The following is a 23817-nucleotide window of genomic DNA, read 5'->3' on the forward strand; positions in this document are numbered from 1 at the left end:
GAGATGATGATAATACTCCTCCCTTTGTCTTGTCTATTTAGATTTAACGGCAGTTCTCAAACTGTGGGTCGGGACCCCAAAGCAGCTAGTGACCCCATTAGACTTGCTGGGGGCTGGTGTTAGACTTGCTGGGGGCCGGGGTCGAAACTCAAGCCCCTCTGCCCAAAGCCAAAGCCCGAGCCCCACCACCTAGGGCCAAAGCCCAAGGGCTTCAGCCCTGGGTGGTAGGGCTTGGGCTTCAGATTTGGCCCCCCTGCCTGGGGCGGTGGAGCTTGTGTGGGCTCAGGCTTCAGGCCCCTTCCGGGGGTCATGTAGTAATTTTTGTTGTCAGAAGGAGGTCACTGGACAATTAAGTTTGAGAACCCCTGGGTGGTAGGGACTAGTCTTTCTTACTACGTGCCTGTAAAATACTTAGCACAATGGATGGAGCCTCAATCTTTGTTAGGGACTAGGGTGACCAGGTGTCTGGTTTTCGACCAGAATGCGTGGTCGAAAAGGGACCCTGGCAGCTCCAGTCAGCACTGCTGACCAGGCTGTTAAAAGTCCGGTCAGCGGTGCTGTGGGTCTAAGGACGGCTAGTCCCTACCTGTCCTGGCACCGCGCTGTGCCCCGGAAGTGGCCAGCAGGTCCAGCTCCTAGGTCATGGGGGGGGAGGAGGCCACAGGGCTCCACATGCTGCCCCTACCCCGAGCACCGGCTCCACACTCCCATTGGCCAGGAACTATGGCCATTGAGAGCTGGGGGGACGGTGCTTGCGGGTGAGAGCAGTGCGTGGATCCTCCTGCTGCCCCTTCCTCTCCCGCATAGGAGCCGGACCTGCTGGCCGCTTCGGGGCACAGAGCGGTGCCAGGACAGGCAGGGAGCCTGCCTTAGCCCGACTGCGCTGCTGATGGCAGCCGCCCGAGGTAAGCCCGCACCCCGAGCCCCAGCCCTGAGCCCCCTCCGGCACCCGAAACCCCTCATCCCTGGCCCTACCCCAGAGCCTGCACCCCCAGCCCAGAGCCCATACCCCCTCCTGCACCACATCCCCATCCCGCATTCTAAATCCGTCAGCCCCACCCCGTACTCTGGAGCCCCCTCCTGCAACCCAAACACCTCATCCCCAGCCCCACCCCAGATCCTGCACTCCCAGTCGGAGCCCCCTCCTGCACCCTGAACCCCTCATTTCTGGCCCCACCCTGGAACCCACACCCCCAGGTAGAGCCCTTACCCCCTCCCGCACCCCAAGCCCCTGTCACAGCCCAGTGAAAGTGAGTGAGGGTGGGGGAGAGCGAGCCATCAAGGGAGGGGGAAAAGAAGTGAGTAGGGGGTGGGGTCTCAGGGAAGGGGCAGGGCTAGAGTTTTCGGTTTTGTGTGATTAGGAAGTTGGCAACCCTATTAGGGACTGTAGGCACTATTGTAAAACAAATTAACAGTAATATGGGGCTTGATCCAAAGCTAAGCTATTGAAGTCATTTGGGAATCTTCCTTTGGCTTCAATAGATTTAGGATCAGGCCCAAAATGCCATAGGATGCTTCAGGGTGGTGTTTTCTTAGGCCTTGTCTACACACAAAAAATTGTACTGATTAAACTAAATCAGTTTAGTTACATTAGTCAAGCCGCTTGTGTGGACTTGCTTGAAGAGAAATGAGTGCAAGGGGTTTGCACCTGATTTAGTTAAATCAGTACAATTTTCTCAAGTTAGACAAAGCCATGGAAATAGGGTTAATTACCCAATCCCAGCACCTTCTTTTAAAAATTTAAGCTTTGTTCAAGTATATATGGTACGTAGAGCCTGATTCTGCCACATTTACTCACATTGAGTAGTGAACACTGTGGGAGTGATTCCATTGGATTAATGCAAAATTGCATCCTACCTGAAATCAGTGGGACTCTTTGGAGTGAGGCACTTCTTGTGAGTAATTGGAGGGAGAATCTGCTCGTTCAAGATAAAGCAATAGTTGAAAAGCAGAGGATAGCTGGCCTCAAGTGCACTTTTGTTCCCTTTCAAAGAGCTGTGATTGGATTTCTCTGAAGACTGGATTTCTATGAAGGCAAGTTAAACAAAAGCTTGTCCTTGAAGCACATTAAAAGTCATGTAAAACATACATACTTTGTTGAAGTATATATGGTACGTAGACTCTGATTCTGCCACATTTACTCACATTGAGTAGTGCACACTATGGGAGTGACTCCATTGGATTAATGCAAAATTGCATCCTACAAGTTAAACAAAATTGCATCCTGCACGTTAAACAAAAGCTTGTCCTTGAGAAGCACATTAAAAGTCATGTAAAACTACAGATACGTGAGACAGAATGGTAGCCAAGTTTAGACAGGTTCTGCTCTTGATAAAGAATTTATATATTTGGCTCCAAGTTATGAGGTAACTTAGTGCATTCAAGGTCAGGAAGTTTTGTGCCTTAGCCCATGTCTACGCTTACCGGGGATCGACGTTGCTGCGATCGATGCAGCGGGGGTTGATTTAGCGGATCTACTAAAGACCCGCTAAATCGACCACAGAGCGCTTTCCAGTCGACTCTGGTACTCCACTGGAACGAGAGGAGTAAGATAAGTCAATGGGAGAGCATCTCCCATCGATGCAATGTAGACACTACAGTAAGTTGACCTAAGCTATGTCAACTCCAGCTATGTTATTCACGTAGCTGGAGTAGCGTAACTTAGGTCGACTTAAGGATAAGTAAGTGTAGACAAGACCTTAGAGTTGTCAAAGGTTCTGGGCTGTGAATTGTTAGTCTAATATGAAAGACTTGTAGACTGTCATTTTGAAAACAGATGGGGACATTCAAAATAACAGGAGAAAGGAGTGTTATTTTCTCTACTTTGAATTATCGGTTACTGATTTGAAATAAACATTTACCTTGTATGGCCTTGGATTCTGAGGTGCCTGGAAGTATAGCAGCGCTAGCCATTACTTATTAAGCAAGTAATTATCTCAGAATGGATGTTGAAGGAAGTGTTGGAATCTGAGTAAAAACAAGTTTAGGGGTGGGGGGAACCCTTGAGTTTTAAGATACATTGTGAGCTTTTAAGACCGATGTTTCCCCATGTTATCTTCCTAAAATAAAGCAAAATGAGTTGTAGATCATCACCACTTGTTCAATGGAAAACTATTTTTATTTAAAATATTAAAGTCCTTGGTTTGATCTGATGTTTAAGAAAATCATGTATCTCAAGTGATTAATGCAACAGTTGGGCCTGATCCCCATCCGGTGTATATCTGTGTGGCTCCATTGACTTCAACAGAGCTATGCTGATGTACACTAGCTGAGGATCTGGCCTATTGAGTCTACATTTCTCTAAAGAGTTTCTTCCAGTAGAATCCTAAAGATCTCAAGCCACATTTAGGAATAACTTTGCCTGCCACCAAGATACAGTCTCTTCTGGGTCAAGATCTGGCACTTTAGGGAAGAGAAGAGAGATGACATGAGCACAATCTAGAAGTACTTACACTGGTAGATGATTGGGGGGACTACATCCTGGAATGCAGTAACTCTGAAAAGGACTTCGGGGTTGTGGTAGGTAACCAGTGAACATGAGCTTGCAGTGCAGTGCTCTGGCGAAGAGATCTGATGTGATCCTTGGCCATCCTAAGGAGGGGAATGTCAAGTAGAAGTAGGGAAATGGAGTTACCACTGAATACAGTGCACTGCTGGCTACTGTGTCCAGTTCTCATGACATAGGAATGACTGAGTGAGATTCTATGGCCAGTGTTACGCAGGAAGTGAAACTAGATTATCAGAATGGTCCCTTCTGGTCTTAAAATCTATATCTAATATTAGAGAGTTATTTAAATTAGCAAATAAAGAGTCATGGTTTTTAGGTGAAGTCGCTTGTTCCACAGTTTCTGTAGTTAAAATCCATGTAAACAGAATGTCACTTTTCCCACTGAGGAATGCTAGTCACATTGGTCCCTGAAGATGCTATGAAGTCCATATTTGCTAATAATTTACACTCTTCACAATGTGCATTCTTAATACAAAAATGGATGAATGGAGGCTGCAGCTTTTGATTTCTCTCTTCTTGGTGAATCTTTCTGGGTTCATTTTAATAAATGTTAGAATTGGTTGAGTAAATCCAAATGGGTGCCTGTGGTCTGTACATTGGCAACCTACATTAGACAACCAGTATTACTATAAGCATTTTGGCTGTGTGGTTCTTTGTTTCTGACCTACCATCTTCATCAGACTTTCAGTTACTGCCAAAGGCTTGTGGCTTGATATTGTGAACAATGGTTTTGTTTTAGGGTTACCCCCCTCCCGTTCAAGAAGTGATGATCACCCCATTACAGGAGGCTGCAATTTTTCAAATTTTGATTGATCTTACTATGTGAGCGCTAAGAATGCAGTTAAAATATATTTAGGGATCATAGAAGTGTATGAGGATGATCCTAGTTTACATTTGTAATCTTCTTCATTTTGATTGACCCCAAAGAACTTTACCAAGTACATATAGAAAATTATCTCTTTACCTCTTGCTGGAAAACAGACACCTCTAGAACTGAACTTAGTAGCTCCTGAACAATGAACAGTGACACCACAGAATGACTTAGGACAGGAAGGGGTCGGGGGGGGGAGAATATTGTATGCATCTGAAACTGCAGGGAAATTTAGATAGACTAAGATGGGACTGGGACTCTGACAGGGACTGTAGCTAATATTTTGGCTCTTATAAAAGGAGATGAGGAAGCTTCAGTAAATGCAAGAGGTCAGGATCCGTTTTACATCTCATTCAACGGATTGCACCTGCAGCAGCGCCGTGCTCATGAGCACCAGGCTGCGGCACTGTTTCAATACTGACTCCCAAGGATGAATGCTGCCTACTGAATTGCCAACAGTTACTTGGGGCATCTGGGTTTCCTCTCCCCAAAACTGGCAATTTTTAGATTCCATTTAAACAAATGTTCCCTCCCAGGGGTATTCTTAATGAAACTTAAGTTATCCACAGACATAACTGTGATCCTAGAAGTTATTTTGTACAAAGAGTTCATTGGAATCTAGTTTATGCCTACTTGTCTCCTTTTGCTGTGATTACTGATCACCTTGCTGGGAACAATTGGCTTGCTGTAGTGTCTGACTCCAAGTGATTTTTGGAAGCCTTTAAATTTGACACCAATGTGTGAGTTGTTGCCTTATTTTGACATGCTCCTTCTAAATGCACCAAAGGTCTATGGGCTAAATTGTTCTGGGATATGGAAAGCCATGCAGAAAGTCATTAAATTAATGACTCTCTCTTTCAAGAGAGAGGTTTCTAAGCTCATTATATTTCTCAACAATTGAAATCTGATGCACTGCTTGCATGGTGTGCAAGGGTCCTTTCTGATTTTATAGGAGCCAGGGCAAAATTCCTGAATGGATAGCCATTCGGCAAGAAATATAATGACTGTTATAGGTACAGCTGCTGGTAAAGTCTGTAGTTAAGTTTACTTGCCTGTCTCTATTGATAGTGTGTGTGTGTGTGTGTGTGTGTATATGCATAATATTACGTTGTTTGTTCCTCAGATTTAAACAATAAAAAATTAATTAAAAGCATTAACTCTTCATTAAATCTGCCAGTAAAATGGGCCCAATTTAGGCAAAGCATTTTAAGTACATGCTTAATTTTGACCGAGGTCAATCTAGAATCTCCCATTGAAGTCAATGGAACTGACACACATGCTTAACTTTAAATAAGTACTTTGCTGACTAGGAATGGGCTTCTGAATCAGGGTCATAAAGATAACCCAGCCAGCAGCATTCAGTACTCCTATATATTTAACAAATTAACGCGGCCAGCCAGTAAATCAAAGCAATAGAAAGGCCCTTCCCTCCCCTTGGCTTCAGCAACATACCCTCCACCTTCCCTCTCAACCCTGTCACATAAGTGTGTGTGTGTGTGTGTGCGCAGGAGGGAACACAATATACATAGAGAGTTATTGTTAATAGGTCTCTAAACAATATATTGATCGTTTTTATATTAGACGGAGACATCTTCATCTCTAATGATGTCCTGAATTGAATGGCTGAGTCCAAAATAAAATCTTCTGCCATTTAGAACAGCAAGATCACAAAACCCACGTAGTCCTTCTGCAGACAGTGCAAGTTACCATTTATAGTATGTTGTAGGATAGCTTGAATCCTGACCTGAAGAGTATTATGTTGCCTTGGTTCTCTCCGATCAGAGAGGGCTTGATGTTGGCTTAGTACAGACCTCGCTGTTCCTTACTGAGGCTGAGATCAAAAGCAAGGAAGAAAGCAATTTGTCACATCAGAAAATGTAGCATTCCTGCAAGAGAGAGGAAGACAGCCATTAATCATCTATGTAACTTGTATGCTCTGCCTGTCATTTGTCTAGTGGAGAATTGATATTAAGACCACAGAATAAATGACACTTATTTTGACCAGTCATGCACTATGTTTGGAAAGGGTGTGTACTGTGTTCAGTATATACATTTTCTATGAATAATTAGGAACACAGGAATTGCTACACAATGGTTCATCTAGTGAGGTGGCCTGTCTCTGACAATGACCAATACCAGAGGTTCAGAGACCAGTGCAGGAAATCCTATAATAGACAACTGTGGAATATCCTTCCCATAAGCTAAATTTCTTCTGATCAAGCAGATACTGATTGGTTTATGCCCTGAATCCTAATGGCATATAACTCTTATCAGGTATCATCCTGTATTATGTAGCTGTGGATGTTCTCATTACCCATCTAAATGTCTAACCTGGTCTGAATCCCGCTAAGCGCTTGGCTTCAGCGGTACCTAGTGTATTTAAAAATTAGGCCCATACGTGGAATTCTTAACAAAGAGGCTGTAAATACTGGGTGTGTGTGTGTGTGTGTGTATATATGTGTATATATATATATGTGTGTGTGTATGTATGTATATTTTTTATTTTTTTGAATGCCAGCAGTGATTTGCTTAATCTGTTGTTGAGCTGGGACCATTTGAATGAGGGAGATTGCTGAAACCAGAGTGAGATTTTAAAACTCATTGCAAAGCACCCACAGCAGAATCTTTCAGCACAAGAGGGAGATTTTTACTACTTAAGGCATGTTTTAAAATCCTTAAAGTTTTAAAAGGAGAGCATTTCCTTCCTTCCACGTGTGTGAAACGTGCCAGCTGAACGTGTGTGACTGCTCATTGGAGAAATGGTCTGAGTTAAACAGGATGAAGTTTAACAAAGACAAATGCAAAGTGCTCCACTTAGGAAGAAAAAATCAGTTTCACACATACAGAATGGGAAGAGACTGTCTAGGAAGGACTACGGCAGAAAGGGATCTAGGGGTTATAGTGGACCACAAGCTAAATATGAGTCAACAGTGTGATGCTGTTGCAAAAAAAGCAAACGTGATTCTGGGATGTATTAACAGGTGTGTTGTGAGCAAGACACGAGAAGTCATTCTTCCGCTCTACTCTGCTCTGGTTAGGCCTCAGCTGGAGTATTGTGTCCAGTTCTGGGCACCGCATTTCAAGAAAGATGTGGAGAAATTGGAAAGGGTCCAGAGAAGAGCAACAAGAATGATTAAAGGTCTTGAGAACATGACCTATGAAGCAAGGCTGAAAGAATTGGGTTTGTTTAGTTTGGAAAAGAGAAGACTGAGAGGGGACATGATAGCAGTTTTCAGGTATCTAAAAGGGTGTCATAAGGAGGAGGGAGAAAACTTGTTCACCTTAGCCTCTGAGGATAGAACAAGAAGCAGTGGGCTTAAACTGCAGCAAGGGAGGTCTAGGTTGGACATTAGGAAAAAGTTCCTAACTGTCAGGGTGGTTAAACACTGGAATAAATTGCCTAGGGAGGTTGTGGAATCTCCATCTCTGGAGATATTTAAGAGTAGGTTAGATAAATGTCTATCAGGGATGGTCTAGACAGTATTTGGTCCTGCCATGCGGGCAGGGGACTGGACTCGATGACCTCTCGAGGTCCCTTCCAGTCCTAGAATCTATGAATCTATGAGTCTATGAATCATGTGAGTTAATGAAGTAAAAGGCATGCACTGGATGGTTGTTTCGTGTCCCCGTCGTCTGCTCTTACTCCATCTGCTGCTGTAGTTTAGTCTTGGAAATTACAATCTTTTTAAAGCAGCATTTTCAAGACTCTGGGACATGCCAGATTCTTTAGAACCAGGGCTTTGGAGCTGTGCTCCGGCTCCACTCCAGCTCCAGGCAAAAACCTGCAGCTCCACTGCTCCGGAGCTGCTCCGGGCTCCGCTCCAAAGCCCTGTTTAGAACAGCACTTTATGTATTGATGCATGCTCCAGCCTTCCTACCCAAACCCATTATGAGTTTATTTTATAATTTTGAACGTGTAGGGCTAGAAGGAGGTTCTGGATTGACAACCCTGCAAAGTGAAGGCCAGATCCTTAGCTGGTGTAAATCGGCAGAGCTCCACTGAAGTCAGCTGATTGTATGGCTGCAGATTTGGCCCAGAACTCCTCCATGGGATAGGTTTAGCACAGGCAGCAGTAGTAATATAAGATTTTCTTATATCGCCCTGTCAACATGCCTCTGGAGAGAGCATCTGTATGGGCTAGAAGGGAGTTCTGCCTTCAAGGGCCATTCATAGTCTTTTTGCATTTTGCCAGCCAGTGCCAATTGTGGGCGGTGGCTTAGGGATAGAGACAATCACCAGTTTGTTTCAACAACTCTCTTGAGAACTGCTAGTTGGTGGCAGATCTGAAGTGGTGACCTAGATGTGAATGCCTCCACAGTGCATTTTCCAGCTTCATTAGTTCCCTCAGTAAGGGCCTTACCTGCCAGGTGCTGAATGCCCTGAATTCTGTGGCCTCATTGGGATCCGGAGACACCTTGCAGAAGACTCAGCACAGCGGCAGGATTGTTCCTTAAGTAGAAATTTAGCCTGAGTACCAGCTAGGTGTCGATCACCACTATTTTTGTTAATGTATTGTTGATCAAAAGAGAGCGCATCTTTAAATAGAAAACTTTTTGCACCATACATATTTTATTTAACATTTATAACAGGAGCTTATTATGTAATCTGCTGCTAGACTGCACCCATTGTTGGGGGTGTGCAGTAGAGTTATAAACATGCCACTTAACACACACACACACACAAAAAAAAGTCAGCTTGCATGTGTTTTTTCTCAGCAACATACAAATGAACAAACAGCTGATGCCTCAATTTATGTCTCTGCAGTTAGATACCTTAGATTTGCTATATCCCGTTGATTAGCACAATTTAATTGCTAACTCTTCAGCAAGCTCTTGGTGCTGGTATTCAGTTCCTTGGCTCTTAAATGTAAGGCTAGTCAAAAAATGTTGGATTGAAACTGATTTTGACCCCTGCCCCCCCCCCAAAATAAATTGTTCGTTCTCTCTCTTTTTTGAGAGAACACACTTCAGTCTAAAATTGAGTCAGCTTCTTATGGATATTGTTGATTTTTTTTATTAAAAAAAAATGCGTGAAAATATTTTGATTTGGACGTCTCCCTGCAGTGCTCCGTGGGAGTTGGGATTTGCTTTCCTTGTGTTTCCATTCTTCTCTAGGGGCTGGATTTCCCCAGCTGCACCACATCTCCTGTGATGAAACACAGCCAGGGATTCTCAGGATGAAAACACCTCCCATCACCATGAGGGGATACTGTGGTTCATCATGGATGATGTAATTCAGCCAAGGCATCCAGCCTATAGAGGAGAAAGGGAGTTTGAGGCACCCAAACTACAACTCCCCTGAGACACTGTAGCAACATTTCTTAACTGGAATATTTCAGTTTTTGATTCCTTTTTTTAACAAAAATCTTGAATTTTTCTATGGAAATTTTTTTGTCAAAATTTTCATTGGGGGGGAGCCTGTTTTCCAGTCAGCTCTACTTAAATACCTTGACAAACTTTTGTGTTTCTTTCAACAAACTGAATTGTCCTACAGATGTGCAAGATCCAAACGCTTAGATCTTTAAAACTGAATCTTTAGCAACTGGACCTAATCTTGTGGTCCGAATCAAAATCCTGAATCCAAACACGCTTGAAATTTAGGATGTTCAAAAATCTGGACCTGAATTTTCCTTCTTAGGTCCATCTTCGTGTCACCCTAGAATCATTTATTGTCCCTATCATCTGGGATTGCCGTTTGTGAGCAATAGAGCACTGCAGTTATTGGGAGAAGAAGCAGTGCTGTAACAGCTCTTATAAAGAGATTCCCTTATAGTTGAAGGTATTTTGCCTGTCTTCCCATAAGAGCTGAAAATTAACACTTGTCTTTCTATCAGTGCCTATTGATTTGGCCCAGATCTCTCTCTTGGTGCAAAGCAGAAATAAAGAGAGAATAGTTATCTAGCTTACAATACACTGCATTTTTACATTGATTGGTGTCACTATATAGAAAAAAGCTGAAATTGAACAAAGTTTTCCTCTGTGCTCTTAAAGGAGACTCCTAATCAAATCTTTTCTTTCTAATTTTCCCTTAAAAGCCACACAAAAGGAATGAATTAGAGATGGGACCAAAGCTGCAAATTCTGGATCTGCAGCCAAATGCCTCCCCCTTCCTCTCCTCCTATCCCTCCTACGGGGCTTGGGATGAGTTCAGAGCCAGAGCGTTGCTTCTGGCTTCTTTCTAGAATGAATTGTAATGACAATGGACTTCTATTTACATCAAATGTGCACAACTGCAAACATTTCATTTAGGAAGTGAATGTAAATTCTAAAAGATTGTATCAGATTAGAGAAGTTAGTTACAAAAGGACCTCCCCTGTAGCCATAATTAATAATGTTTAGTTCTCATGTGACTAATATTTAGCTCTGAATGAAAAACTAGTTGTTGGTTCATTTACACAATTACTTAGGTTTGCTAAATTATTCTAGTTGGGACATTTGGATGGAAAGATTATTTTCCATGATTGTTAATGGAAGCCAGAGCAGAAAGACACTTTATCAGGAGAATTCTATTAATTGGTATTAACTATAATGTAGGGGCAAGATGAGATTCCTCAATATGAAACTAGGAAAAAGGAGCCACCACTTGTTAAGAATTATTGCACAGCATGTTTGAGATACCATATTTCCACTCATCTTCCCCCCCTCCACACACGCACGTACCAGTAACTATGGTAACCCTGTGGTGGGCAAATGCTGACTTTTTACTGGTGATCATTATATTTACTACAGCAAGTAATCCTTATTCAGGCAATTTAAATTGGGCCACCAGCACTGATGTTGTTGGAGCTCCAAATGATATAGTGGGGAGGAGGGGATAGCTTTCAGAATAATGACAGAAAATAAGAAACAGGCAGTGTTTACTGACAACCTGTTAATTCATATTGAAAAGCTGAGCTTTGCTGCTGGGATAAACATATTGATATTAATCCACTTTAGCCCATTTCAAAAGCAGGAGAGAGTGCTGGTATTGGAAAGAACCCCAAGAGGGTTAAAGACAGAAATTAGATTTTCAGCCAGGTCTGTATCTGTAAACAATACAGTAGCAATGAAAGTGACTAACTGCTGCTTTACCATATGAGCCATTGATTATATCCCAGGCTTTCTCCTCTGGTCTCACACTTGTCACACTGTCCTCCTATTTATAGTAGGAGAGAGGGTTATCACTGCATGCTGTTAATGTTGATGAGCCAGATGGGTGGCTCTGACAGGAATTAACAGGATGAATTGCAGAAATGCACAGATACTGAAAAGAAAGGGGGGGGGGGAAATCTCTGTCTTGCTTCCATTTCTGAGTGGCTGAGCCGACATCTAATCATACTATGGGGCTTGTCTGTGTGAATGAAAAGATACCAACCACTATGATTGTGCAAAGGCTGGGGGTTGAGAAATAGACTATTTTGATTTATGGTCCCAGCTGAGCACTTTTATGTTGGTAAACATTTTTGCTCTGAAGCAACGGTTCTCAAACTCTGGGTTGGGACCCCAAAGTGGGTCGCGACCCTGTTCTAATGGGGTTGCTAGGGCTGCTGTTAGACTTGCCGGGGTTCGGAGCTGAAGCCTGAGGGCTTCAGCCCTGGGTGGCGGGGCTCGTGTTACAGGCCCCCTACCTGGGGCTGCAACCCTTGAGCTTCAGCTTTGGCCCCTCCACCCGGGGCAGTGGGGCTCGGACGGGCTCAGGCTTCGGTCCCCCCTCTTGGGGTCGTGTAGTAATTCTTGTTGTCAGAAGGGGGAATGAAGTTTGAGAACCCCTGCTCTAAAGCCAGGATAATAAAGGAAAACGTTGAGAGAGGCAGCAGTGGTATTGAGTGAGTTGATGAGATACTGGGCTTGGATAGTTTTTAATTTTTCACTTGTGTAAAAGCAAGGTAATGTTCTTCTCTGATGCAGCGTCACCCTGCAATGCAAGAGCATACCGTAAGTAAAACGAATGGCCTCAATCTCAATACAGTCCCATCAATTTACAGAGCTCTTGACCTAGAGCCTAATCCTGATAAATGTAAGGCCTGATTTTGCAAGCACTTACAACCTGACGTTGGGTCAAATCCTCTCCAAGGGTAAATTGGTGCAGCTCCACTGACTTCATTGGAACTGTGCCAATTTACACCAGCAGATAATTTGACACATTATTGCTTACTACTGTAATTGTAATCTTATTCTTTTAAATGGTTCTATAACATGCTAGCACGTGGTAGTAGGCGTTTGCAGGATTGGACCCCTCGATTCAGGCGTAATATCTACTCTAAAGAGCTGAGGATATGCTAGACAAGACAAAATGTAGAACAATAGTTCAGGAAAAGGAAGGGTGTGGAGGGTTTATCTGAGAGCAGGGCTGCATTAGAGAGTTTACAGTGGTGCCGCTGTAAGATCTCTAATGTAGCCAATCTAAACGGAAGGGAGAGAGCTCTCTTGTCAGCTTAACTCCCCCTGCCCCCACGAGCGGCGATTGCTATGTCATCAGGAGAAGCTCTCCCACCAACACAGCGCTGTCCACACCAGCGTTTATGTCGGTGTAAATTATATCGCTCCAGGGGTGATTTATTTACCCCTCTGAGTGACATAAATTATGCCGAGAGAAACTGTAATCTGGACATAGCCTGAGAAGAAGTTAGGAAACGTTCCTAAAAGGAAGGATTTGAAGGATGTTGCTTGGTGGAGAAGTGGGAGGCTGGTTGGGTATAGGATGTGCATGGGATATAGGAGCTCTGGGTTCAGTGAAACTCATGGTTCGTATTGAATGGTGCGGGAGGAATGGAATACCGAGAATGGACAGGAACTTTCCATCAGTGTCCTTTTTCAATAGAAAATGCAGTTTCCACAATTAAAATTTTCTGTGGTGAAAATTTCAGTATGCCAAAGTATTTCAGTTTTTCTGTTGGAGAAAAATTAAGCTTTTGAGCTTGTAGTCTCTCACCCACAGAAGTTGGTCCAATAAAAGAGATTGCCTCACCCACCTTGTCTCTCTGATTTCGTTGTGCGTCAGTTTGGCATTAATCTGTGTTGGCCTGAGCTGCCATGGTAGCTCATGGGAATTATAGTTTGGGTGCCCTCCCCCCTACTGCCTTCTCCTGTATGGACTGGGCTCTGTGTATGGACTACATCTCCCAAGAAGCATTGTAGTCTCCCTTCTAGTTGAGCTGATGCGATGTATCAAGAAAGCCCAGCTCATGAAGTTGTAGGTGTGTTGTTTCATGGCCTCATCCAATCCTTATGAGGTGCTGCGACAGCTCAGGAAGATGGAGATTAATGTTAAATCAAGCCAAAATGAAATATTTCAATTAGTTCAATAAATGAAACACAATATTTAAATTTGGAAATGCTAAAATGTTTCAACTGGAAATGTACAAAGTGTTTCTGGCTTCTTTTAAATTTTCTGTTCTGTGCTATATTTTGACTTCTCATCCCAGTTTGGAACTAATTTTTTTTTTTTTTTAATCAGAATTTCCTATGGGATGGAAATTCCCTTTTTGAAGCAGTTATGGTTTAGGGAGTTCCTGAAAAGAAGCATAATGTGAAGATTCAAATTTTGGGGATGGTCGGTCTCTGACAGGCTCATTGCTTATGTGTTTCTTAAATCAACACGTAACATTCCCCGTTAGGTAATAAAATAAACTGCAGCAGTGATGTTAGAGATTCTGGTGGCTGAGTTAATTATAACAACTTTCCCATTTTAAATGCAAATGTAAAGGCTTTAAACAGTCCTTACCCTAAAATGAAGATGGAAAATAACTTGTCCTTCAGGTATCTTGCTGTACACGGCAGAGGGAGTCAAAGCGAGCCATAAACATTTGTACTAATCAGATGCAGCACTCAATTAACTCCTGCTTTGGAGGTTTTCCAGTTTAATTTAAAGGGAGCACTGGGAGTCTGGGAGCACTTCCGCATAAGTGGGTGCTATTGAATAGGAAACAACATTAGTATTCCTTGTGCTCGTATGTATTAGTCTGCATTATCCAGGTGTTACTCCATGGGTGCCATTTTCATTAGCAATAATGGGACACACTATGTTTATGCACATTACATTAAGAACACAGTCTGTTGTGTCGATCAAATGGGATTGATTAAAGTAATCGTAGTATTAACAGTGACAGACTGAATATTGTTTAGCTACAAGGTTAAATTTGCCTCTACCATTAATGAATCAGTGTGGTTTTCCCACATCGACAAGGTGAATCATAGGAAATATTTTGTCTCTTCCTTGTCTAATTTCTGTGATTCCGTTAGATCATCCATTCCTCGGAGATCTGCACTTCCGTGGAGGTTGTCTTTTCTCCTTCTTTGTTAGAGGGTAGCAGATTTGGCTCGAGGATTCTGTAGAGCACCCTCCCGTTATGGGTCTGCTGTAAAGCACCATATTTTTAGGGTCATAGTGGTCCAGGACTTTTTAGGGTGTTGAAAGTATCCTTACCTGGTATAAACAGCCTTCTATTTTTGCATGCTCTGAAGGACAAGTGACTGTTTCAAAGTATGATATTTTGAGAATCCCCAAGGTTAAAAACTGAGGGCTACACCCTCAGCAGAACCCAAATTCCAACAGCTGGGGACTGTTAGGTTGCAGGGACACCTCTTTTCCCCAGACACTGCCACTACAGAGGAGGATAGGTGGGGATGTCATAGGAACTACTGCTATGATTGCTCTGGGCTACAGGAGGATTCCCTATGCAGGACTCCCCTTCAAACAGCCCTGTGCCTGGAGTCTGGCACAGAGCAGCCTGAACTTGAACCGATCTAGAAGCTATATGCTGTCAGAAAGCTGACAGCCCCCGAGTTCCAGTGACGTAGACCAGTTTTATTCTAGCGTTGGTGGCTCACAAGGTGTCAGATGTTAAAAGCTCATTATTTTGATTATGTGATGGGGCATTTGTGATGGGGCACCTGCCCCGCACTGGCCCTGACAGGGTTAAAACCCAGCCTGGGGGGCTGCAAAGAAATGGCCAATTAGGGCAGTGGCAGCAGTCAATTAGGGCAGCAACTGGACCAGCCAATCCGGGCCCAGCTGGAACATATAAAAGGAAGCTGCAGGCCAGAGCAAGTCAGTCTGCTGCAGGAAGCCCAAGGGAGGGGACCAGCTTCCTAGAGGGTTGCAGAGACTAGCACCGGGAAAAGGGCTGCTAAGGCGTGCAGGCCTGAAGCCCTGGGAAGAGGCTGAAGGCGCTGGGGCTGCAGGGGATTGAGAGAGACTGGTGGAGAAAGAAAGGAGGGGCAGCGGGAAGCTGTTGTTTTCAGGGTCCCTGGGCTGGGACCCAGAGTAGTGGTGGGCCAGGGTCCTGTCCCACCCCCGCCCACACACTCGCCGCTGAAGAAGCAGCCAGGCTATCGACCTCCAAGCCACTGTGAGAAGCAGCTAGACTGTTGCGGTCCCCCAGAAGGGGGAAAACCGGATTGTGACATGGCCAGAGGGGAGTCAGACTGGAACCGCAGTGGGTCTGCAGGCAGAGACGAGGACGGGAGAGCCACCGGAGGGCACACCCGTTGACCAGAGCTGATTCCTGAAATGGCCAGCAGGAGGCGCCAGTGTGGTGAGATCCCATGACAGCATTTCATATCCACAGTGTGCTTATCAAATAGCACCTCTGGCTGTGACCCAGCCAGTGTACCTTTGCTGGTTGGATGCATAACTCAACAGCCTTCTTTTGGCAAGAGCCCTCGATACGTATTTCTCAGCCTTTGTAGGCTGGAGACTCCTTAGTCTGAATAAAAAAATGTTGACGGCTCTTATGTATAGTATAAACTTAAGAGTTAAAAAAAAAAGGAGTAAAAAAGTGTCAGTGAGAACAGTGGTAAGTCTATATAATTTATATGCATGTATGTGTGTTCTGAGAGGTTGGCAGAGTACTTACACGTAAAGGGTAAAGGTGTGGTGGAGTAAGGATTTCTTTGCATTAGACTATAATAACATTTTTGATGCCTCACAACTCCTGGGATCGTCATCTGGGGGTCGTGACCCACTGGTTGAGAAACCTTGCCCTGTGTGCGACGTAGGTTTAGTTGATTCAGACCTGAGACACAGAATCCCGGTCCCCTGTAGGTTTGTCCTGAGAGGGCTGTCTACAATAGCAAAATTTCACTTTGCTTCCTGATATTTTTCACAGATTAAAATGTTTTAAAAATTCTCATCAGTGGGTAAAGTAAATGACTTCACTCAGCTCTAAAACCAAACATACACTATTTCAGCTGTGTGAAAGCCCCTCTGAGGTGATAATAAATACCAACCCGTACAACTCTGCAACCCCTTCCATTTTATATTTTCATTGCAGTTGTGCCTAGAGATCCTAAACAAGTATCCAAGCCCTGTTATACTAAGCAATGTATGAATGCATTATACAAAGACAGTCCCTGCCCCAGAGAACTTGCAGTCTAGGATTCATTAATCTGTGGTGTGTTGTCTAAAGGAGGACAATGGAATGGTAGAGTCATATGTGGTTACTTAACTTGGCGGTCACAGGTGTTTTCCAGACTCAGTAAAATGTACATTAAAACCTTTGTTCTGGTGCAAAAGCCAGGCTGATATTTTTGAAATTCAAGTCCAAAAAAACCCTCTTATGCCAAGATTCAGCCCAGAGAGACTTGTTAGAGCCAAGATATAAACCCCCTGCAGATAAAGGCTTACAATGGCAGTGCTGACACAACCAGGTGCGAATGAACTACTGTAATAAACGTTTTCGGTTAAAGCAAATCTTTTAGCGCTCCTAATCCCTATGTGGACCTCAATGAGAGGTTTACACAGCTATGAGGCAGCTCCTTAATGAAAGAGCAGGTTAGATAACATCAGCACATCCCCTTGGTACAGACATGTTTTGTTCCCTTTGGGGAAGGAAGACTTGCCACTTTCTAGTAAAATCATCACAGTATCTCTTCCAGTTCAGCCTTCTCAGTGTGAGATAAACCAGAAGGTAAAAGATCTTTAGAGCTCTCCTTGTCGTACCGGATTCTGTAATCTGAGCAGAAATGTACATGGGAAGCTCCTTTGTTTGTTTAAATAGGGGGTGGTTAGGTCAAATATTAGGGCCAGATTCTGCTACTTTCTCCACAAGCAATAGCATTGAAACCAGTGGGTTTACCTGTGCAATCAGGTGCTTTTCAGTAGAGCTGGGCAAATAGCTGATTTTCCAGTTTGCTGGCAGTTCTGAAAAATAAAATAAAAATCAGTTTGACGCAAACCAAGATAAAAAAAAATAAATCAGAATTTTTAACAAATTGAAAAAGTCAACCAAAATTTCATTTCAGGTCAAATGAAACATTTGATCCAAAACAAAATTGTTTTTATTTCTGAGCATTTTAGTCTTTTATAAACAAAAGTAAAGGGAAATGTCCCCTTTTTATCCATTTGCCCAGTGGTTAGCACACTCACCTGCGATGTGGGAGACCAAGGTTCAAATCCTTGCTCCAGAGCAGGGATATGAAACTGGGTCTTCCACAATGTAGGTGGGTGCCCTAAGCACCGAGCTATCTGTATAATAAGAGTCCAGAAATGTCACTCCGCAGGTCACTCTTAAGTCTACAATTTCAGTTGAGTCAGTGTGAAGCAGAAGAAGCAGCTAAAAGCACGGTGAGAGATCTTTGTTCAGAATATCACCAGGCTGAATCATCACTGGGTTTCACAGTCGGTTACCATCCAGTTTTTAAGTTCTGAGCCATTTTTGGCTTTTTTACATCTGACTTTACACCCATGAGACCGCATAGGCTTTCAGACACTGAGGATATCCCCATCTCCTTCTCCTTCTTCCTTTTTGTGGCTGGCACTTGAGTCCTGAAAAGGGGAGTGTGTTCAAAACTATTCAGTGAATTCATGTCAAATTCGTGGATCATTTCAGTCAACCTGAAACTGCAATTTTCAACAAATAAAATTATTTAACTGGAAAGTTTTCCCCGTCTCTACTACTCAGCTTGTATAAGGGAATCAGGATCTAGCCCTTTGGTTTTACAAAAGAAGTTTGTCTAAAGCCGAAGCCTTTTAGAAATGTTTGAATAATTTATTTTTATTCCACTGGGAACAGTGTTTATTTGTTTTTAAACTATTCTCCCTCAGTGATGGTAACCATTGCCTTGGGTTACTTCACCAGAACGCTTCTTGTTTGTCTGTTTCCCTTTCCCAACTTTATAGAGATGCAAAAATAACTGCAGATGGCACATATAGCATGAAGTACCCTCATATCCACGTTTGATGATCTAAGACAGTGTTTCTCAACAGGTAAGTTGCACCCCCCCGGGAGTGTCATTAAAGATATTTGGCGGTTACGAGGTGCTGAAAATCTTATTACAAGCTAAAGCAAAGAAAATCTCACTTCCCACAGTCCCCTGTCCTTCAAGGTCAAGTATTCTCTGTCAAGCTCTTGAAACACACAATTACATTATATAGGTTTATCATTGGTATCACTGATACATTTACTATAAAGATAAGAATAAAAAAGTAAAGGAGGCGGGGTCATGAAGATTTTTGACTTCAAATTAAGGCATCGCCAATCTGGAAAGGTGGAAAAACCTTGATCTTAGGTGCAGGGTCTGAACTCTCCTTCCTGCTCTTGGCCTTTTGGCACAATTCAGATTCATGTCTGGATCAAAACTTCAGCACAGGCCCACCTCTCCAGTTATTAGTAACGTGGGTAAGGGTGTCTTCATTGTTGGCAGTGGACTATATCTCCCATGATGCATCATGACCAAAGACTCCTAGGATGCAGCTGCCTCACATCAGTCTTGCATAATGGGAAATGTAGTCAGACCAGGGAGCTCTGCCTATAGAATAGAATGGGAGCATAAACCACCTGAACTACAGCTCCCATGAGGCACCATGACAGCATTTCCAAATTGAAATATTTTTGTGTTTTGGCCCAAATATATATATATGGGGGGGGTGTTGGCCAAACACTTTTCCATTATAAAAATAAACAAACCAAAAAAACCTTTTGTTGAACTTTTCTGTGCAGGTGGAGACAGGAAGGGATCCTGTCTTCTGGTCCGCTCTAATGATTTTTAACTTTACAGTGTCCCTTATAATAGGGCGGTTGCCTGGCACGGCACCTTCACTATCACTGAAGGAAGGGAGGTTTCTATGTAGATGAGAGAGATTGAGACGTAGCATCACCAGAGCAGAGTATTGCTGCACAACTCCTCTGGTAGCTGAAGCATTTGTGTTAATTGTCACTTCTTCACTGACTGAGGGCAGGTCTACACTACAAATTTACATCGGCACAGCTGCATGACGCTGTAGCGTATCTGGTGAAGACACTCTAAGCTGACAGGAGGTGGTAGCTATGTTGTCAGGAGACGCTCTCCTGCCAATACAGCGCTGTCTACATGGGAGGTTAAAGTTGATATAACTACGTTGCTCGGGGTGTGCATTTTTCACATCCCCGAGTGACCTAGTTATACCGAAGTAGTGTATACCAAACCTAAGTGTGATTGAAAACTTGCTGTTGAATGACAACTTCCCTAAAAGGGATGGAGGAAACCATTAAGGCTCTGAGGTGCATTGTCTTCAAAAGAATAGTTGATGAAGAACAAGTTCTCATCCTTGCACATCCCATTGAATTGGAAATTGTTTCACAGTGGTTTGAAGGACACTGAGAAAGTGACGCAATGCACCGGACTGATACTTTTGCACTGCACCTACTGTAATGTTGAGATCTTCAATTGTATGAGCTTTCCAGTTTTTATGATTCCCCCTCAGTCCCCTGTTAGTTTGTAAAATATGGGTTCTACTCTGTGTGTGTGTGTGTGTGTGTGTGTGTGTGTGTGTGTGTGTGTGTGTGAGAGAGAGAGAGAGAGAGAGGGTTTAAAATATGTATGAATATAAATTCCTTCATACCGTTCATGAAGTAATCTCCCCACAAAACTCCTGCAATGAGACTACACCACTGAATCATTCCTCTTGCTTTGAAACACTTCTGTCAGGTCAGTGGCAGTGATGTTACCAACTTATATTAAAGTGAAATGGACAAAGGCTTTTTCTGGGTGGGTTTGATAACAGCACAGTGGATTATTGATTCTGGCCACGTAGAAATGAAGATTGCTAAAAAGCTTTAAATGATTGCTTGTTGCCTAGGCATTTGCTAAGTGAGTAGCTCTGCTCTTACATTATCATACAATGAAATCACATATCTTGGTGACTGTGGGTTTCTCTGAGGAGTCCAAAATCTTCCGCATTAACAAGGGACGTCAGTTGTCACTAACGAGGAGCAGAAAGGTGATGTCAACTAGAAGATGGACAGAGTTCAGATCGAAAGCCAAATGCTGTGGTTGGCCCAATCTCTCTATCAAGGACCATACCAAAATGCTAGATGGAGGAAAAGACTTGGTTTGGCTATTAAATCCCCACCATGTTACTTAACACCAGGATGGTGTCTCCTCTTCTCTGCGTCCCTCTGGGTTGGTTGTGTGTGTGTGTGTGTGGGGGGGGGGGGGGGAACAGCCAAGGAGAGAGAAAGGGTTATAGAGATTGAGAGGCAGCACACTCCATTGGACAGGGTGCTAGACTAGGACTTGGAAGAAGGTGGGTTCTTTTCCCAGCTTTGACATTGGCCAGCTAGGTGACTTTGAGTTGATTCACCAAATGGTGCCTCCATTTTGCTATTTGTAAAACGGGGGTTGTGATACTGACCTCCTTTGTACCACATTTTGAAGTCTAAGAATGAAGAGCCCTATTACAAGAAGGAAGTATTATTACTAGGTAATAATAAGGTTTGCCAGAAGGCCACCAAATTAAGATGACCAATTGGGCCACTGTAGTTTGAATCCACCTCTTTTGGGGACTCACTAAGTGAATAAAACTTAGTGGGCTGTTTTGATATGGTAAGTAGATGCTCATGAAAAGATTAATTTAGTTCTAAAATATTAATGCTGGACCTTTTTCCCCCTTGGCCCTCCCATTGGTTTGAAGCGGGGTTGTAAGTGTACATGTCTTGTGATACAGCCTTTCCTTCGTAGAAATAAAATACAACCTGTGTATATGAATGCACTAAATGGAATGAAAATTGTGGCAATATTAGCCTGGAAGAACGCTGGCCAAATTCTAGCTTTCTCCCTAGCTATGTATCTCTCTGCAGGGTTCAGTTCTTAGACATTTTGTTACATCCTGTCCGAAAGTGTGGTGTAGTCCTGTCATACACAGGTACCACACACCATCACATATGAGGAATGGATGACGGAAACTGCGCAGATAGCTTCATGTTTTCATATCAGCGTAAAGTTGTATAATGTGTCCTCGCTATATTAATGTGACTCTGTTATTTAGCTCTCCCAAAATGTTTTGGCCTTCTTATCTTCAAATGCCAAGCTTCTGTCAAAAGCTACAGGAACATTTATGTTAACAATAAAGAAAACAAAGCTCTTTGGTGTTCATTTGAGGAAGCCACTCAGTGAGTGGGAAATTCAGTAGTTTTGCATGCAAATCTGAAATCCAAACAGAATGGTGCATCTTCATAAGAGCTATGGAAGAAATTCAGTTCTAACGTGAGCTGCTCTGCTGTCCCTAAGAAATGCTTCTTTCTGCCTTTAGAAGTATTTGCACAGCTTGAGGGCGAGCTTGGAATGTAATGGTCTGACAAGTTCAACTGAGTGGAATTTTTCTTTGTCTTAAGTCACTCCATTCGGTGAAAGCATTGCACACTGAATCTGAACAAAGGGTTTGCTTTAATCATTTTAATTCAGATGATTTTGCAGAAGGTATAATTTTTGCTGTCATCCCACATGTTCTGAGTGGCCCTCTCATTAGGTTAAAAAACGTGAATTGGCCAAAATGAGCATCTCACACAATTTACGAGGACTTAATTAGACTTTTTCTTTTTTTAGCTTGGCAAGCAGATCATCATTTAATTTTGTTAATGTGAGTCTGTCTTTATTTCCAGCTGGTTCGCGCAGATTCAGTGGCACTCAGTGGCACATGCAGAACATCATTAATGACTCTGTGGAGAGCTCAGACGATGAATTTTTTGATGCCCGAGGTATGTACAGTTTTTTTTTCTTCCCCCCCAGAATTTTACGGCAGTAACATAAGTAACTACATTTGGATTTGCTTTTTAATCTTCTACCTGCCAGGTCAAGTTTTGTAGACTTCAGGCCCTTTCTCCTGCAAAGTCTTATGCATGTGCATAAATTGCACACGGTGTGTATTCCCATTGGCGTCAATGAGGCCACTCAGTTTGTAAAGTGAAGCATACATGTGAATCTTTGCAGGATTGGAACCTAAAAGCCAAATCCTGAGGGACCTGATTATCTAGCCTATCAGCTAATCATCCCTTCATATGTCACTTATCACCAGAGCATCAGAAGTACTTTGCATCCACAGCTCCTAATGAAGTCCATGGGAGTTGCAAGTGCTCAGCACCTTTGAAAATTGGACCCTCCATCTTTACTCTGGCAAAACTTCCACTGAAGTCGATTAGAGTTTTGCAAATGAGTGAAAACTGCATAATTAGAGCTTCAGGATATGAGCCATAATGAATGCGGTCAACCGGTTAATCTGAAGGGCTAATTTCTTTCTGTAACCTCCTGGGGCACTTAGACCACGAACAACTTTTACTAGGGAATTCTGGGTTGTCTTCTGTAACATGCTGGGGAGTTTTTGGATTGGAGCCGATGTGGTTTTGTCTACAGGAAATTAAAAATGCGAACAGCTAAACTGCAGGCTTCCATTGGGTCTCTTCCCACAGGAGATGATTGAGTCCGTCAATGTTGAGAAATCTACTTGTAGCAGTTTTGTAATGTGGGCTGTTTGAGGTGAATAAGATTCTTTTACACGCCAATAGATGATGCAAACTCAAGTTGCATTGGTGCCTGAATTCCAGGAGTGAAGAGGACTAGAAAAAGAGTTCAGTGAATTTACTGGATTTGTAGCACTTGTTAATTTTAAAGGGCGGAGCAATCTGTCTGGTCAGAAGCAAGAGGATTTCCCCCCCCCCCCAGTTGGTTGATTATAGTGTGTACGTATGTGTTTGAAATAATGAAGAAACAACAACCCCACAGGCCAAAGCTAAAATGTATGTGCTTTCAAACCAGCATCTGGACATTTTTTTTCCATTTGATTGTTTTGGGTAATGGCATATTCAGCAAGCTTCTTTTGATGACTTTTTTTTTAAAAAAACATTCAATGCTTAACAAAGAAAATGGATATTTTATTTCTAATGGCTGAGATTGTTAAATTTCCCCATCTGTTGATATTTATAGTACAGAGCTGACATTTTCCAAATGCTTCCACTCTCCGTTTGAACATGGCTTCTCTGGAGCAGATAGAATTAATTTTATGAACTTTCTAGGTTCTTGCCTCATTATTGTATGTCTGTTGGATGTCTGGGGATCTTGATGGTGCTACAAAAGGTAATTGGTGTTTTTACGTAGTATCCAGGCATGCATGTTTGACTGCTTTGTCTGCTGTCTTGCAATAAAATTTCATAGCTCAAAATGGTTTTTCTTTTCCGTTGGTGGGATTATTGGAGAACCAGCCTGC

The 23817-nt window shown here is 43.0% G+C and overlaps 1 protein-coding gene across 1 annotated transcript in view; it reads left to right on the top strand.

The window, feature by feature from the left end:
* The window catches only part of PITPNM3 (PITPNM family member 3), a 345453-nt gene that overhangs the window by 84845 nt on the left and 236791 nt on the right, over positions 1 to 23817 (top strand). Inside the window, exon 2 of the mRNA XM_024206929.2 lies at positions 22220 to 22315. Coding sequence (XP_024062697.2) covers positions 22220 to 22315 — 96 coding nt within the window. The remainder of the gene's footprint in view (positions 1 to 22219; positions 22316 to 23817) is intronic.

The sequence above is a fragment of the Terrapene carolina genome, unplaced genomic scaffold (assembly GCF_002925995.2).
Source record: "Terrapene carolina triunguis isolate 2854851 unplaced genomic scaffold, T_m_triunguis-2.0 Scaffold231, whole genome shotgun sequence".
Classification (NCBI taxonomy): domain Eukaryota; kingdom Metazoa; phylum Chordata; order Testudines; family Emydidae; genus Terrapene; species Terrapene triunguis.